At 40.7% G+C, this 15,777-nt stretch overlaps 1 protein-coding gene across 1 annotated transcript; it reads left to right on the top strand.

Moving 5' to 3' along the window:
- The first annotated feature begins 283 nt into the window (after positions 1–283).
- Positions 284–14,628, top strand: slc17a7a (solute carrier family 17 member 7a). The gene is made up of 13 exons (XM_030735905.1): positions 284–345; positions 7,620–7,872; positions 8,424–8,542; positions 8,804–8,918; positions 9,008–9,095; positions 9,285–9,371; positions 9,584–9,726; positions 9,817–9,966; positions 10,168–10,300; positions 10,930–11,040; positions 12,057–12,184; positions 12,314–12,383; positions 12,467–14,628. The coding sequence occupies exons 1-13, from the start codon at positions 284–286 to the stop codon at positions 12,763–12,765; spliced, it is 1,758 nt and encodes a 585-aa protein (XP_030591765.1). The 3' UTR covers positions 12,766–14,628.
- The last annotated feature ends 1,149 nt before the right edge of the window (positions 14,629–15,777 follow it).

Here is a 15,777-nt window from a genome sequence, read left to right as displayed (position 1 = left end):
ATTGGTATAAATGAAATTCTACCCGACTCCAGAGTCCATGCTCGATTAGAGGGAATCAATCCCTGTACAAGAAAGATCAGAGGCTGAAAGGCCCACACCTGTCCGAGGGGTGGTTGGCTCTGAAAGTGAAGAGGAGGGTAGTGCAGTGAAGGAGGGATTTGTGCTTGAGAGAGAGAGAGAGAAAGAGAGCGAGAAAGAGAGAGAGAGCGAGGCGTGCGCGCTCAGGCAGGACAGGAGGGCGCGCGGGACATCAGCACACCGGCCGGGTCAAGAAGCTGCAAAGATGGAGATCCGACCAGACAGGTTTAAGGCGGTCGCGGGCAAAACTTTGGGGAAAATTCACAGGTACATTCTTATTTCGAATATTCCCAACTCACCCGCTTTTCCTGGCGTTTTATTTTTTCCCCCTGCAAAACAGAGCATTGCTGGTGGTGGTGGTTCTGTTGCTGGTCCCATCATCTCTCTCTCTCTCATCCAAGCAGTAATTTTCAAGTCTAAAAAGTTGGTTCTTTATTGGTTTTAATTGTTGTGGAATGCAACTGCTGGGTTTAACCAGCAAGAACAGCGACAGAAGTCCACGTTTGTGCGGTAGAATTCTTTGATTATAACAAGAGCGGGGAAAATAGTTTTTATAACTGATAAAATCCATAATATTTTGCATATTTTGATTTATTTGGATGGATGGATGGATGGATGGATGGATGGATGGATGGATGGATGGATGGATGATTTATTTGGAGGGAATAAATATGACACAATGTCTTCGCTGTAACAGACGCCCATCATGAGTAGCCCGTAGTATGACAGAACTTGGCAGTGAAAGTGTAGCGATCCGGCTGCGGCGCAGGAGACTAGAAATTTTGTTTGTTTTGCTTTTGGTTGTTTTTAGTTTGGGTTTTTTTTGGGGGGGGGGGGGGGGGGGGGGTCGTTGTGGTTTGATGCTTTATTGCATACATGATTTTTCCTTGTGTGCTTGTCTGTTTATTTGCTGTTGTGCGATTTGGTCCAGCTCAAAGTGGTGTTTGTGAGAAGAAGAAAGTCCGGTTACATAATGCGTCCGTGCGTTACTGGCACGATCTGGCTGAATGGAAGCGGTGGCCAGATAATACCGGAAAGTGTTAATCTTCCGGTTTTGCTGTTTAAACTCCAGTTCCTGGACTCCAAATTGTATTTGCCGCATTTTTAAATATAATGGGTTTTTTTGTTGTTGTTTTTTTTTTTTTTTTTTTGAATGATCACCTGTGTGTGTGTGTGTGTGTGTGTGTGTGTGTGTGTGTGTGTGTGTGTGTGTGTGTGTGTGTGTGTGTGTGTGTGTGTGTGTGTGTGTGTGTGAAGTGCAACATTGACTTCACCTCCCATTTGTCATAATAACGCTGTGCAGGAGTAAATAAACAATATTTCACATGTTTTGGTTAAACAAAATGAGAAGAAAGCACAAAAAATCATGTCTGAATTTCTCAGGTGGAAGGTTAAGCCCTGTGCTGAACCCTGATATTTCAAGGCCATGAAATTTACCAAGAAAATTAAGTTTCTGAAACTTTGAGTGACAGAAATACAACCTGGTATTTTAATAATCATCTGTGTGATAATACACACAAAACTCTGTGGACACTCTGTGGACAAAACAAGCAGTTTCCTTGAAATAGTGCTTTTTTCCCTACCTATATCTGCTACTTAACTATACAAACCAATTGATTATTCATATATATCATATATATATATATATATATATAATATATAGCAAAATTATAGGGGGTTAACTAAGACCAAAAGTACTTCTTAGTTGCAGTGGAACAATGATTGTAACTGTGTTACTGCCGCACCCTGTATGATACAGTGCCTCTAGTTGATGACTTTGCAGGTGCATGAAGGTATTATTTAAAAAAAAAAAAAGATATACTCTCATTCTCTAAAAATTGACATTTTAAAGTGCTGCATATACGTAAATAAACTACATATGAGTGCAAAAGTTGCTACATAGATTGATGTACTAACAATATTTCAGTTAAAAAAAAAAAAGAAAGGACAGATTAAAGACAATCATAAAACCTCGTGCAATAACCATTGCTTTAAGCTTTGGCTCTCTCAGGATTTGAGGTAGCAACCAAACGTATAAATCCTGTCCTGAAATAGCCTGTTTTTCAGTCCAGCTGTCGAGCCACGCAAATCCCCAAACTCTCCCCTCCCACTCACTCCATCCCATGCAGCCCATGTCACTTCCTCCAGCCGCTGTCTCCTCCTTCTCCTCCTTCCTCCTTCTCCATCCATTGAGACACCAGCATGGGCAACTTTCAGTCTATTGGGGTCTCCCAGATTAGCAGACATGCAAATCTCTTTTCTCTCTTACTGGTCCTGAGCCATGCACCACCACAGCTGACTCCATGAGAGATGTGATATGCTGGAGCAGATTCAGGTTGACTTTAGTGGGCGTTTCCTCAGCTTAGTGTGACCTTGTGGTTTTATGTCATCGCACGTGTTAGGTGCAGCCAAAGAAAAAGAGAGCAGTGTGTTTAAATGGGTGCAAAAGCAAATATTGTGAGGCATACATCTCTGTGTGTGCATGCGTGTGTGTGTGTGTGTATATATAAAGGTGTATAAGTATGAACACATGCAGAAACTTGGGCATCCCTGCATTGTGTAAGTAGATGAGTGTGTCTGTGTGCAATCTCACCACCTCACAGACAAAACCATGATCCCTTCTGATGAAAGCAGCCAGGAGTTCATCTATTATTTAAACATTTTCTCCATCAGAATGCATCTCCTGTTTCTATATTAAACTCCACTAGGTAAGCACAAACTTCAGTGCTATAAGGTCACTCCACATCTCTACTTTCATTATTTGCTCTTTTTCTCTTTTTATGATTTCACATGAACTCCCCAAATCCAGCTATTCTCAAGGAATTATTTGCACATCAAATATGATCATACAACTGTCTCTCCTGGTTCTAATTTGGGTTGTGTGCAAAAGTTACTAACAGTACCCCACGGACATTAGCATAAAACGCTCCACCTCGATTTATTAAAAGACTTTTAAATGAATTGGCAAGTGTATGCATCTGCAGGATTGCTTGGCTACACAATGAGAGCTCGTGTTGTACTACACACAAGGCAATACAGAATATGACAGGTAATCCATTTTTAATCCATCCTGCTTGTAGTGGAGTGCATTTTTCAGTTACTGTCGTTCAGTGTCATCGCAGAAGTGGTCAGAATAAAAAAATAAATCAAATAATTTAATCACAGCATTCACCATTAGTTGTTATATCATATGTAGTATGTTGCTGACATTAATTTACTGTTAATCTTGATATCACTATAAAACTGTGCCTGGGAAAATAGCATGAGCACAATCAAAAGGCAGTGAATCCCATGAGACCGAAGAGCACTTTTGAGACACTTCTGACGGTGTTTCCTATCTTGATCTTTTATCTGTTCATCTGTCTCTATTATTGTGTGTGGAACATGAACACAGGTTTGTGAAATGGTCTTCACAGATGAGCAGAGATGCATCTACAATAGCTGCGCACTTTGGAGAGTCAGCTCCAACGACTCAGCATGCCTGGTTTTTGGCAGCAATGCTATCCCTGCTGTCGCTTTCAGCATTTAGTGTCTGCTTCAGTTGTTCAGTTTGTGTAGAAATTTTTTAATATAAGTTAATATGTGGTTTGATGATCATATTATTACCTGGTGCAGTTCATTGTGGAATCGCTGTTCTCAGACAAATGCAGAAGGAACTGTTGTGTGCATGTGCAGTCGGAGCTCACAGAGTGATTGGCTTATACTGTGTAAGTATTTAGATAATATGTCTATGAAGGTTACACGTGTGTGTGTGTGTGTGTGTGTGTGTGTGTGTGTGTGTGTGTGTGTGTGTGTGTGTGTGTGTGTGTGTGTGTGTGTGTGTGTGTGTCAGCAGGCGAGAGAGAAAAAAAGTGGTGTGACAGGATGGGGAGGAGGGTGTCTCCCTGGGTGACATAGTCCCACCGAGACCCAATCTGTTCACTTCAGGGAGAACGAGAGGCTCGCAAAAGAAGGGTGTGTGTGTGTGTGTGTGTGTGTGTGTGTGTGTGTGTGTGTGCAACACAATCACTATTAAAACTATAAAATGATGGGACAATTTAAAAACTGAAAGCAAAAAACAAATCTTCAAGCTATTGTGCACACTTTGAAAAGAATGAAATGAGGTAAGAAGAGAATGAGAATCAAAGAAAAGAATCAAATCAAGGATTGATTCAGCTCACAAATTTGGAGAAATAATGACGGGGGTGCCCGGTGTTATATAATATTTTTAGTCCCTCTCCCTCTCAGTTTCTCAGGATTCCACTGAATACACTGTGAATTGGTGAATTCAATACACAATCTAATAAAGGTCCCAGATCTCCTGCGAATCACTGTGATTTTATCAAAGATGACAAAAGACTGCAAAATCAAAGACTGCAAACACTAACTCACAGTTTAGGAGTTTTAGGAGTTCCATATTAAATACATGGACTCTGTTAACTTTGACAGCTACACAGACTCCAAAATTAATAGCTGCAGACTGAGAAATGTGCTGATTACTTTTTTGTATGTACATTTGTTAAGTCCATACAATCTTTAGAAATACATGAGCTGTGAGATTATACTACACAAAAAGGCAGATTTTTCCACAATGATATCAAACATATGAAATCTGCTTCATATCTAATAATGTTCAAGTTGAAATGCAACTTTGATACTGTTTTATTTAACTTTTAGGTAACTGTAGGCACTGGAGCCTTCACATTGGGGTTAAACAGGTTTTAGAACGTTGCTTCTTTTGCTCGGCTGAAAATCCTGAGCTCAGTTTGAAGTGTGTGCCTCCACTGAGCCTGCTACTATTGTAATTATGATATTTCAGAGAGCCCCAGGTCGCGGGACTCCTGCCTGCTCATGCTCACTTGCTCATTAATTGTTGACAGCTGAGACCAATCAGGTCCTCTCTAAGCTAACGAGAGATGCTCCATCAGATGAGTGGAAGCTCACGGTATTGTGAGCCTGTGTGTCTCATGCCTCTGCTTGAACAGAGAGCTGGTAAAATTTTACCAAAAAAGCATGTTAAGAAGTAAGAAGTTTGCGTATGACTTCTGTCTTTGCTTGCAAGCCATAAACACCTTCACTTCAGCTTTGTACACACACACACACTGGGGTGAGGCTGCCTTTTAGTGGAAAGCATCTGTAATTAACAACCATTTTTTGCTGTGGGGTAGCCTCGTTAGCTCTTAGCATATGGGCAGGTGTCAAGCTGCAATCTGTCTTGAGGTTTAATGAGGATCCTCCTGCAGCCTTCACCAACTCTGAAGGAGGAGCTCCACGCAGGGGGACGAGTCAGCACATTTGTTTAGCAGCAGGAACTTGGACAACTGATTCACCAAATTTACATACACCACTTTGCTTGTATCATAGCACCCTTTAAAATCACTTACAGGATTGGTTGCAATTTTCTTTTGTAGTATTTGATGCACGTGGATTTACACACTAAATCATGTCCTTAGGTCAGTGCACTTTGCATGAAATATCATCTGACTGCATCTGCAGCTGAAGACATTATGAGCACGGGGGGTATGAGCCTTTTGGTCCCACTTTCAACAATCAAATAGGCCATTTTACAGAAATGTAGAATATTAATGAACAGGTGAAACAAAGCTTTAAATTTTCTGAAAGGTAGACTAGAATAGCTGAAAGAAAAAGCCATTACAGTAGGACTAAAAACATGACCAGCACAGTGTGTCGTGATAGAGGGAGAAACATGCTGAATCGTGCCCAGCAGAGCCAGTCTGTCCATCCATATTCATTTCCGGAAGTAAATCATTTTTGTAATCCTAATCTTAGTGTAGTGACAGATTAAAAGGGAGGGAGGGGGAGCAGGAGAGAGAGGATGCGGCCTCTCTAATCTGTCACAAATTCAAAAATGCTGCTTTCCATTGTATTTTCTCTTGTCCTTTGAAAAGTTGAACATTTCTTGATGTAGACTGGTTTAATTATATTCATAATTGCATTGATCTGTCTTTTACTCTTATTCATTCTTTTTTGTTGTTTTTGACAGATTGCATGGATGCATAAAGAGATTATCCAGTCTGCTGTGTGCAAATGGGGGAGGGACTGGAATTCACAAGCATAACTAAAGAAATAATGACTGTGCATGGGTGACGGTAGATGGATAAATAGTGACATGGTGTAAAAGATGGACTAAATTATTTATCTCACTCAAAGAAAAAAAAAACATCAATAATTAATTAGTGTCAGATTCTAACATGTCTTGTGTGTAAAGTGCACAAATAAGTTATTTTGCACACTTGCTTTAGAATCGTGTATTAACCCTGAACACTACGAAACCTCATCAGTCAGACCCTCGTGTTGATTGTGCCTTTTTCTGTCCATAATTCTCCAGCTCACTGGCTAACTGGATCAACCCAATGGAAAGTGGATGGCTGACACATGAGTGTGCTCTGCTGTGAACAAAAACATAACACACACTCACAGTGAGCGATGAAATATACTTTCACTGGAAATGGTGGAACTTTGTCTAATTTAATGTATATCTTTGGGTATGTAGGTATTGTTTACTGCCTGCGTGTATGTGTGTGTTAGTGGGAGTGTATTGTTGTAATACACAGATGGCTGCTCTCTGACTTCCCTGTTTGACTCCTGTGTGTGCTCGATGCTCGACAAAATTTTACAAAAATGGCCACACAAACTGAACAATAGCATGAAAGAAACAAATATCCTGGTCAAAACTATTTGATTTAAGTAGTTAAAAGAAAAATCATTATGTTCCCACGATGAGCACATTTCAAGTTTGGATTACACCCCTCTCTTTGCAGCTCATTGAATCATGACTCTGTGAAAGCTGTTTTTCCTTTCTTTCTTCTTCCTTTTTTGATTTTTGACATAATGTACAGTTTATTAAGCAGGGTCAGCTGAATGATGTCATAAAATAAATGAATGCATTTGGTGGTAAGATGCCATCAGAGCGAGTGGACTAGGCAGCAGGTTCCCTGCACCCTGTAGCAGAGAGGACACTGCTACCATAGCTCCTCAGCTTGTGGCAGCTGCTTGCACATGCTAGGATGCACTGAGTCAGGCATGACCCCAGAGTGGAGCATGATGTCAGCCTGAAGGAGTGTGTCTGTGGGAGACAAAAAAAAAAAGGGATAGAGAGTACAAAATCTTTGCAGCTTAAAACATGCATGAAGAAAAGACAACCTCTTTGTCACAGGCTGAAAATAACCTGGTAACTCCATGTGACGTCAGCATGAAGATGGAAACTGCAATCACTCTCTTGCTGAAGCTTTTAGAACCAAATAGAGCTCCTTTCTAAAAGAAGCTCCCATTTTTGTGTCCCTGTCTTTCTTTAAAGGAAGATGGTACACTAGATTGGACTGCTTAAATCAGCAGGTATTGTTTGTTTTTTTTTTACTTTGATCTCTTAGATCAGATCATCTGTGAGGCTAAGTATAAAGATCAGTGCTAACATCCCAGCATCAATTGCTAAAAGGCATCGATTTCATTGCAGCACATTGTAATGCATTGAATTTAGTATTTTCCATCATTTTCTATGCGTTCACCTAAATTCTATCACATACTCTTTTGTCTTCTGTCAGGCTGATTGAGAAACGGCAGGCAAATGGAGAAACCATTGAGCTATCAGCAGAGGGTCGTCCTGAGCTGGTGGAGGAGAAGGAGCTGCCTGTGGTGGATTGCACCTGCTTCGGCTTGCCCCGGCGGTACATCATTGCCATCCTGTCTGGCCTGGGATTCTGCATCTCCTTTGGCATCAGGTGCAACCTTGGTGTGGCCATTGTAAGTATGGTCAATGACCATACTGTCTACAAAGGCAACAAGGAAGTACTTGTGGTGAGTAGCAAAACAGAAATTAAAGTTTTTGTGCTTCGTTCTGTTTGATTTCTCTGACGAGCCTCTCATGCGTCAACATTTTTAAATATTTGTTTATGTTTCTTCATGCCTTGGTTTATTGCCCTACTTTATAACTTTGATATTAAACCATGTGTACTGGGTGTACTCCAGGATTCATCCACCCTGGCAACCTTTCAAAATGAAACCATGAAGCGTTGTAGCATGCTTAATTTTGTGAAGGAAATCATTTAAAAAAAAAAAAAAAAAAAGATGCGTGCACAAATGTTAGACAAGGTGCTTAAGTATAGAAAAATTGCCTGTGTGAGCAATGTGCATTGTTTTGACTTAAGTACAGTGGAGTGAGGAGGCCATCAAGAAATTTAGAAACATGTAACATGAACAAAATATGCACAACACAACAAATAAAAGATTGAAAATAGAGTTTTTCCTGTGTGGACAGAGGTCTTCAGGACTATTGATGAGTGCAGCAGTATTCTCCTCTGTTTGGAAATGAACTGAATTAAAGTTGTGTATTTTCTTCTTCTCTCCAGGCTGCACAGTTCACCTGGGACCCGGAGACAGTAGGCATGATTCATGGCTCCTTCTTCTGGGGCTACATTGTCACACAGATCCCGGGTGGCTTTATATGTCAAAAATTTGCAGCAAACAGGTTAATATCTCCACATTTATGGTGTCTTTTCCACAACGAACAGCTCAGTAATCTGAACTACTGCTAACCGGTTGAATTGGAATACATATTTGTTATGAAAAAAGAATAATTTCACGTTGCATCAGAATGTAAGAGGTGAAGCAGTTGTGGCAGCACTGACAGAAAAAGCCATTCCTTTGTTCCTGTATTGTTGTTTCATGTTATGATTACAGTGTTACTGCTGACTGTTAAGGCTGCTTGTGTGTCCTTTGTGTGTTTAAGAGTGTTCGGCTTTGCCATAGTGGCCACATCCACACTCAACATGCTGATTCCATCTGCCGCTCGCTGCCATTACAGCTGCGTCATACTTGTCAGGATATGCCAGGGCCTTGTTGAGGTAAATACGAGTTTTTGTCCACATCTGGATTCAGTGTAGGACAATTCCCACAAGCACAAGTGTTTCCCTGATCGTATTCTGTCCTTTAGGGTGTATCATACCCAGCCTGCCATGGGATCTGGGCCAAGTGGGCGCCTCCTCTTGAGAGAAGTCGATTAGCCACAACGGCTTTTTGTGGTAATGTTTTAACAGCTTGCTGTCACCTTTCTTCACAAATCAATATCTATGATATCTGCAGAGGTTCTGTGAGTTTGAAATCAAGTTTATGAGTATATCTAAACCATACTGTGTGCAAAATATGATATAAATAAGCTAGGAAAATTCTTATTTTTATTTACATTTTCTTTGTGTCTTTTGCCTTTGCAGGATCCTACGCTGGAGCTGTGGTGGCCATGCCTTTAGCAGGGATACTGGTGCAATACACAGGGTGGCCTTCTGTATTTTATGTCTATGGTTAGTACCTTTATCCACAAATATGTGTTGTATTACTTTTATTACTATCCTTCTCAGCAATAAAGAGTCATTTGTTTTCCTAAAAGTCCACTTCTTGATTCTCTTGAAATTTCAACTCCTTTTCATTTTCACTCTTTCTCTCTATTTTCTTAAACTTCCTCTTTCTCTGCCATGTCTGTGTCTTTTGCATCCTCTCTCGCTTCCTCTCCCAGGCAGCTTTGGGATATTCTGGTATTTGTTTTGGATTCTGGTGTCTTATGAGAGTCCTGCAGCTCATCCCACCATCTCACCAGAGGAGAGGAAATACATTGAAGATGCAATTGGAGAGTCTGCAACATTTCTCAATCCTCTTCAAGTATGTGTATTTAGACACATGCAGTCAGCTGAGTCTGCAGTTCTTGATCAGTGGTGCATGTTATTAATATCTTATTACTTTTGATGGCAGAAATTTAAAACCCCATGGAGACACTTCTTCACCTCCATGCCAGTCTACGCCATTATTGTGGCCAACTTCTGCAGGAGCTGGACCTTCTACCTGCTGCTCATCAGCCAGCCGGCCTACTTCGAAGAAGTCTTCGGCTTTGAGATCAGCAAGGTGAGATCAGAACAAAAGCTTCAGTTTCACACAGCATCCAAGCTGTTACATTTAAGACCGTAATTTTCCCACACCATCAGAACAAATTTGAACATCCATCACCCCCCAATACACTATTCTTACCTTTTTCACGCACATGTGCTCACTGTCTGCCTCTCCTATACCACCCCCACCCCCTGCCCCCCACCTTTTGACTTTCAGGTGGGCATAGTGTCAGCTTTGCCCCATCTGGTGATGACAATCATCGTGCCTATTGGGGGCCAGTTGGCCGACTACCTGAGAAGCCACAACCTGATGTCCACCACCAACGTCAGGAAGCTCATGAACTGTGGAGGTGAGACTATCAAACATAAAATAACACCAAAGATGGTGTAAGAGCAGAAACTAAACAGTAGTGCTGTATAAATATATGAATAAATTGTGGCTTAGGAAAAGGCCAGTAACAGGCACTAAGATTTCATCTTGTCATCAGCTTGAACTTATGATAGCATTTCATTTTTGCTGGATTGAAAGCAACATACAAGTGAAACTCTTTCAGTGCTTTCCATAATATTCAAAAAAATCACAGTGATTAAAGCTAAATGAGCAACATTTCTAAAAAAAAAAAAAAAAATACATACAAAATACAAAAATAAAATGAATTATTAATGATGCTGCAGTTCTCCTAAAATTCAACATATTATGATACATTTCTGTCATTTGTGTGGCACCTTTTACCCAGCAACTTACAATTAGGGTGCTTGAAGTGCAGCAGGTGCCATTATTAGAACCAAATTAATATTTCAGCACAGCTTAAAGGTCATATCAGTCTGTGCGTAAACACCTTCACCATTTCAAACACAGCAAATTACAACATACTGGTACTTTCACGTCCCTCTGTTTTGATTGTGAAGACAAGGTTTGTGGTTAGTTTTCTTAATTTCTTTGTGTTGTTGTGGATTTCTTTGGATGGATGCGTTTCAGGTTTTGGAATGGAAGCCACCCTCCTGCTGGTGGTGGGCTACTCTCACACAAAGGGTATTGCCATTTCTTTCCTGGTCCTCGCTGTGGGATTCAGTGGATTTGCTATCTCAGGTAATCAATGTTCTAAACAAGTCAGGCAAAAACCTGATATATCATGTTACTGTTACTGCACAAAGGTGATAGGAAGGTCACTGTAAATTGCCAAATCAAAAATTTTGAGTTTAAATTTGAGCAGTAAAGCACCTCAGTGTTTAAATGAAGAGGAGACAGAAAAGAGAGCGGGGAAGACACGCAGCAAATTCACCCTGAGGTCAGATGGTGCAATGCTCAGAGAAACTGCAAAAAAACAAAAAACAAAACAAGAGCTCCATCTCAGACTCTACAGGCCTCAGTCAGCATGTTAAATGTTAAAGTTTATAATGGTACAATTAAGAAGTGGAAGGTTTGACAGGAGAAAGCCCTTTTTCTCTAAAAACAACATGACAACACAGCTTAGGTTTGCGAAGCTGCATCTGAATAAACCACAAGACGTCTGGAACAGTGTCCTTTGGACAAATGAGACCAAAGCAGAGATGTGTTGGCAAAAACCAGACACAGGATATCTGTCAGCACAGGGGTGGAGAGGTGATGATTTGGGCTTCTTTTGCAGCCACAGGATTTGAGCACCTTGCAGTCATTGAGTCAACCATGAACTCCTCTGTGTGTCAAAGTATTCTAGAGTCAAATGTGAGGCCATCTGTCTGACAGCTAAAGTTTGACTGACAATGATTCCAAGGACAGCAGCAAATCTATGACAGAATGGATAAAAAAAAAAGAATCAAGGTGTTGCAATGGCCCAAAGTTCAGACCTCTCCTATGGTGACACCTTAAGTGAGCTGTAATAAACAAATGGCCACAAATCTTAATGACCTAAAGCAGCGCTGTAAAGAAAAGGAGGCCAAAATTCCTCCACAGCGATGTGAGAGACTGATAAAGTCAAGCAGAAAATTATTACTTCAAATTAATTATTGCTGCTAAAAATGGTTCTACAAGCTCCTGAATGATGGTGTCTACTGTTGATAAACACAGTATCCCTTTTTTCTACCTTAAGTGCAAAAATCATCTTGTGCTTTTGTTCTTTCACTCAGGGTTTAATGTCAATCACTTGGATATCGCGCCCCGATATGCCAGCATACTGATGGGCATTTCAAATGGAGTGGGAACATTATCTGGAATGGTGTGTCCTCTCATAGTGGGCGCCATGACCAAACACAAGGTGAGTCATTCACATGTATCAATAAAGCCAAGCATAAAACTCTAAATGTAAAATATTTAATGGATAAAGACATTAGGCAGAGTTGTTCTTTGTCTTGGATATGCTAAAATACCTTTTTAATTATTTCAGACACGTGAGGAGTGGCAGTACGTCTTCCTTATAGCCTCACTTGTTCATTATGGAGGGGTGGTTTTCTATGGTATGACTTCGGCTTTACGATGTTTTGTGAGGCATGTCCAAAAGATCTCACTCTCATTACTGACTGTATTTTTTCCTCCCTAGGACTCTTTGCATCAGGAGAAAAGCAGTCGTGGGCAGACATAGAAGATACAAGTGAGGAGAAGTGCGGTATAATCGATGAGGATGAACTGGCCAATGAAACAGAAGAGCTATACCGTGGAGGCGGGCAGTACGGAGCCATAAGCCAATCAGGGGCTGGTTTCAATGGCGGAGGAGGAGGAGGAGCAGGGGGAGGAGGAGCAGGATGGGTGACAGACTGGGATAAGTCTGAGGAGTATGTGCAGCCGCCTGGATATAACTCTTACATGTATGGAGGAGAAGTGGCGAAGGAGCTCACATAGAAGACTGACATGACACAAGTTTTAAAAAAAAATAACATAAATGAAAGAGGAAGGTTGTTTAAGAGAGTCACTGAACGGACCTGCTCTGTGCTTCTGAAAATGTATAACAGCACATATCAAAAAAATTGATTTGCTTCATTCCACTGTAGGTGTGTGCGGGAGTGAGAGTGTGTGCAGGCATGTGCATGCAGAGTGCTTAAAATACACAAACACAAACAGCTTCCATTTTCATCAGAACTCATCTTACATCCTGATCCTGATGCTCATTGTGATTGGTCAGGAGTTTGTGCGTGTGTGTGTGTATTGTGGGCTTTTGCCTGTATAGCAACTTGCTGAAGCCACTGGGATTGTGTTGTGTTTAATTTTTTATGTGTGAGTCATGCATTTACTTTTATTTTGCTGGGAAAGCACCTTCAGAGCCTCAGTTTTAAAACCTCATACTTCTATTTATTACAGAATTTGTTACCAAATCTAAGCTTTCAAGGTTCAACAGATACATCAAACACACACTACCAGCCACAGTGAGTTCAACTTTCAAACTTTCTCATCAAAGTGAAAAAAAAAGGTGCTTACGTGTTGTAAAGTCATACATTTGTATGTGTAAAGCTGTAAAACCTCGGTGAAAGCAGGTTGCTCTTCACATGTGTGCTTGACACACAGAGCCGCCTATAGTGTCTCACTGCATCTCACCTGAGTCTGACCTAACTAGGTCACGTCCAGCCAGGCTTATGGGTCACAACAAACCTATCACCAGGAATCATCTGACACTTGCAGCTTTCCATTCAGTGTGTATGCTCCCATCAGAGAGCAGTAGTTATAATACTCCCAGGCCTCACAGCACTTTCTGTCTCTGTTCATGCCTTTTGCTGTTTCTCTGGCTGCCTCTCCCTCCATTTTCCTCTCTGTCTTCTTCTTTTTCTTCTAAATATCAGTCATGTTTGTGTTGGTAAAGCTGAGCTTTTCAGACCGTCTGTGTGTGGGTGTATGTGTGTGTTTGTGACAGCAAGTGTGCCGTTGTGTTGGGTGCAGGTGCTGAAACGTTGTGCAGTGAGCATGTTCTAATGGACACAGTGGTGCAGTACTGCGCCAACCCTCTTTTTTTTTTAACTTTCTTTTTTTTATTCCTTTTACACACAAATAAACACAGGAGGCTAATTTCATGCAAGCACAGCCAAATGTGCAGAGAGAGTGGGACAGGCATACATTATTAGAGAAGGTGTTAAGTTTGGTAATGGTCACGGCCAATCACATCAGCTCCTCTTATATCCCTTAAGAGCAGTGTCCCTCTGCCTGTCAGTGCACTGGCAGCTGGGAAATGGAGTGCACTGTCATACAGGAGAGGAAATCTATTGTACAAGCTGAACAGTGCAACTCTGTGCAGTAGATAGAGCCAACAGAATTGGACAAAAACAGTGCGCGCACACACCCACCCACACACAACTCCTACATTTGTTCGTGCTGACGGACAGAACATTTATGGATGGTACTCATCGGGTCACGTTTGTGAGATTAAAAAAAAAAAAAAAACTGCTGGAATGTTAAAAAGGATATATTTGATTCACTTGGGGGGGGGGTAGTTTTTAAATGTGTTGCTATGTCAATAAATAATTTTTTTAAAAAGTGAATACAGTGAATTGCCATTTTGCTTTGAGAGAGTCTTAAAGAAGTGAATGATTATAACTGTGAACAAGTTCATTTTGTACGTGTTGTATCAGTGTATCTTTGATCTGCTTTCTTCTTCTTTGTCTCAGTTTATGGCTGCTCCAATGTTTTCCTCCCCATCCTTGATGAAATGTGTGGTTACCTGGTGGGCATTGGTGTAAAAATTAAAAAAAAAAAAAAAAAAAGGATCGTATTTAAAAATGCAAAGACATGGAAAATATTTTATGTATAAAAATGTACATGTGAAATAACCTTGTGTATAATAAAATGTGAGCAATTTAAGATGATGTCACTATTTCAGCGCAATTGTGTCATCAGGGTTTATCACCTACAGCATGATGACGCATTAAAATAGTGTTGGTTTGTAGATTATCAGAGCGACCTCGGGGCTTTGTCTTTCTCTCTCTCTTTCTCTCGGGACAGATGGATGCGGGATTATCTCTGTGATTTTAGGCAAAGATTAGATAGGAGAGCAGATGCACTCAGTGGGAGAGTGAGGGCAAAACATGGGCGTCACAGACAAGGGAAGTGAGGGTGATGGATCAGAGGGTAGGGCGTGACGCCTGCCTGTGTGTGCAGCGCAGTGCCGCTTCCCAAAGAACTTGCAATTTATAATCAGCGATTCTCCACAATAAAGTGTATTTACTACTTACTTTATTTTACTCTGTTGAATTATTTATTTGTAATTTATACAGTCATAATAATCATTCTGTTTCCAAAGGAGCTGAACTGATGTAAGCAGTGATTTTCATCGTCATCTTTTAATTATTTAATATCCACTCTGTCGGCACTTTATTAACGAATCAGTTTGGTCTTTATTTTGAAAGAATTAACCGGAAGTATTGCCTGCATTGTCATGACTAATGGATTTAAAAGTTGTTTTGGCCACTAGAGGACAGAAAAGATTAATGACTCAGGTCATCCAAAATTCTACAAACCCATTCCCGAAAAAGTTGGGACGTTGTGTAAAATGTAAATAAAAAAAAAATGCAAATCTCATAAACACGTATTTTATTCACAACAGAACATAGAAGACATGTCAAATGTTTAAACTGTGACAATGTACCAGTTTTTTTTTTTGTTGTTGTTGTTTCTTTTGGGGTTTTTTTGCCTTTTTTTACAATTAAAAAAAGTTATTTTGAATTTGATGGCAGCGAAATGTCTCAAAAAAGTAGGGACAGGGCCATGTTTACCAGTGTGTAGCATCCCTTCTTCTTTAAACAACATCTGGGAACCGAGGAGAGCAGCTGGTGGACTTGTAGGAGAGAAAGGTCGTCCCGTTCTTGTTTGACAGAGGATTCAAGCTGCTCAACAGTCCTGGGCCTTCTTCGTTGTTGTTTGTTTGCTTGC

Source organism: Archocentrus centrarchus, chromosome 8 (assembly GCF_007364275.1).
Source record: "Archocentrus centrarchus isolate MPI-CPG fArcCen1 chromosome 8, fArcCen1, whole genome shotgun sequence".
NCBI classification, from domain to species: domain Eukaryota; kingdom Metazoa; phylum Chordata; class Actinopteri; order Cichliformes; family Cichlidae; genus Archocentrus; species Archocentrus centrarchus.
Note: the sequence above shows the minus strand (reverse complement) of the source record. Positions and strands in the feature narration are given on the sequence as shown.

Bases quoted from the DNA above. Each gene is read 5' to 3' on its own strand.
- slc17a7a (XM_030735905.1), top strand. From the start codon at position 284: ATGGAGATCCGACCAGACAGGTTTAAGGCGGTCGCGGGCAAAACTTTG. The intron at 8,543-8,803 runs GTTAATATCTCC...TGTGTGTTTAAG, and splicing joins CAAAAATTTGCAGCAAACAG to AGTGTTCGGCTTTGCCATAG. The intron at 8,919-9,007 runs GTAAATACGAGT...TCTGTCCTTTAG, and splicing joins TATGCCAGGGCCTTGTTGAG to GGTGTATCATACCCAGCCTG.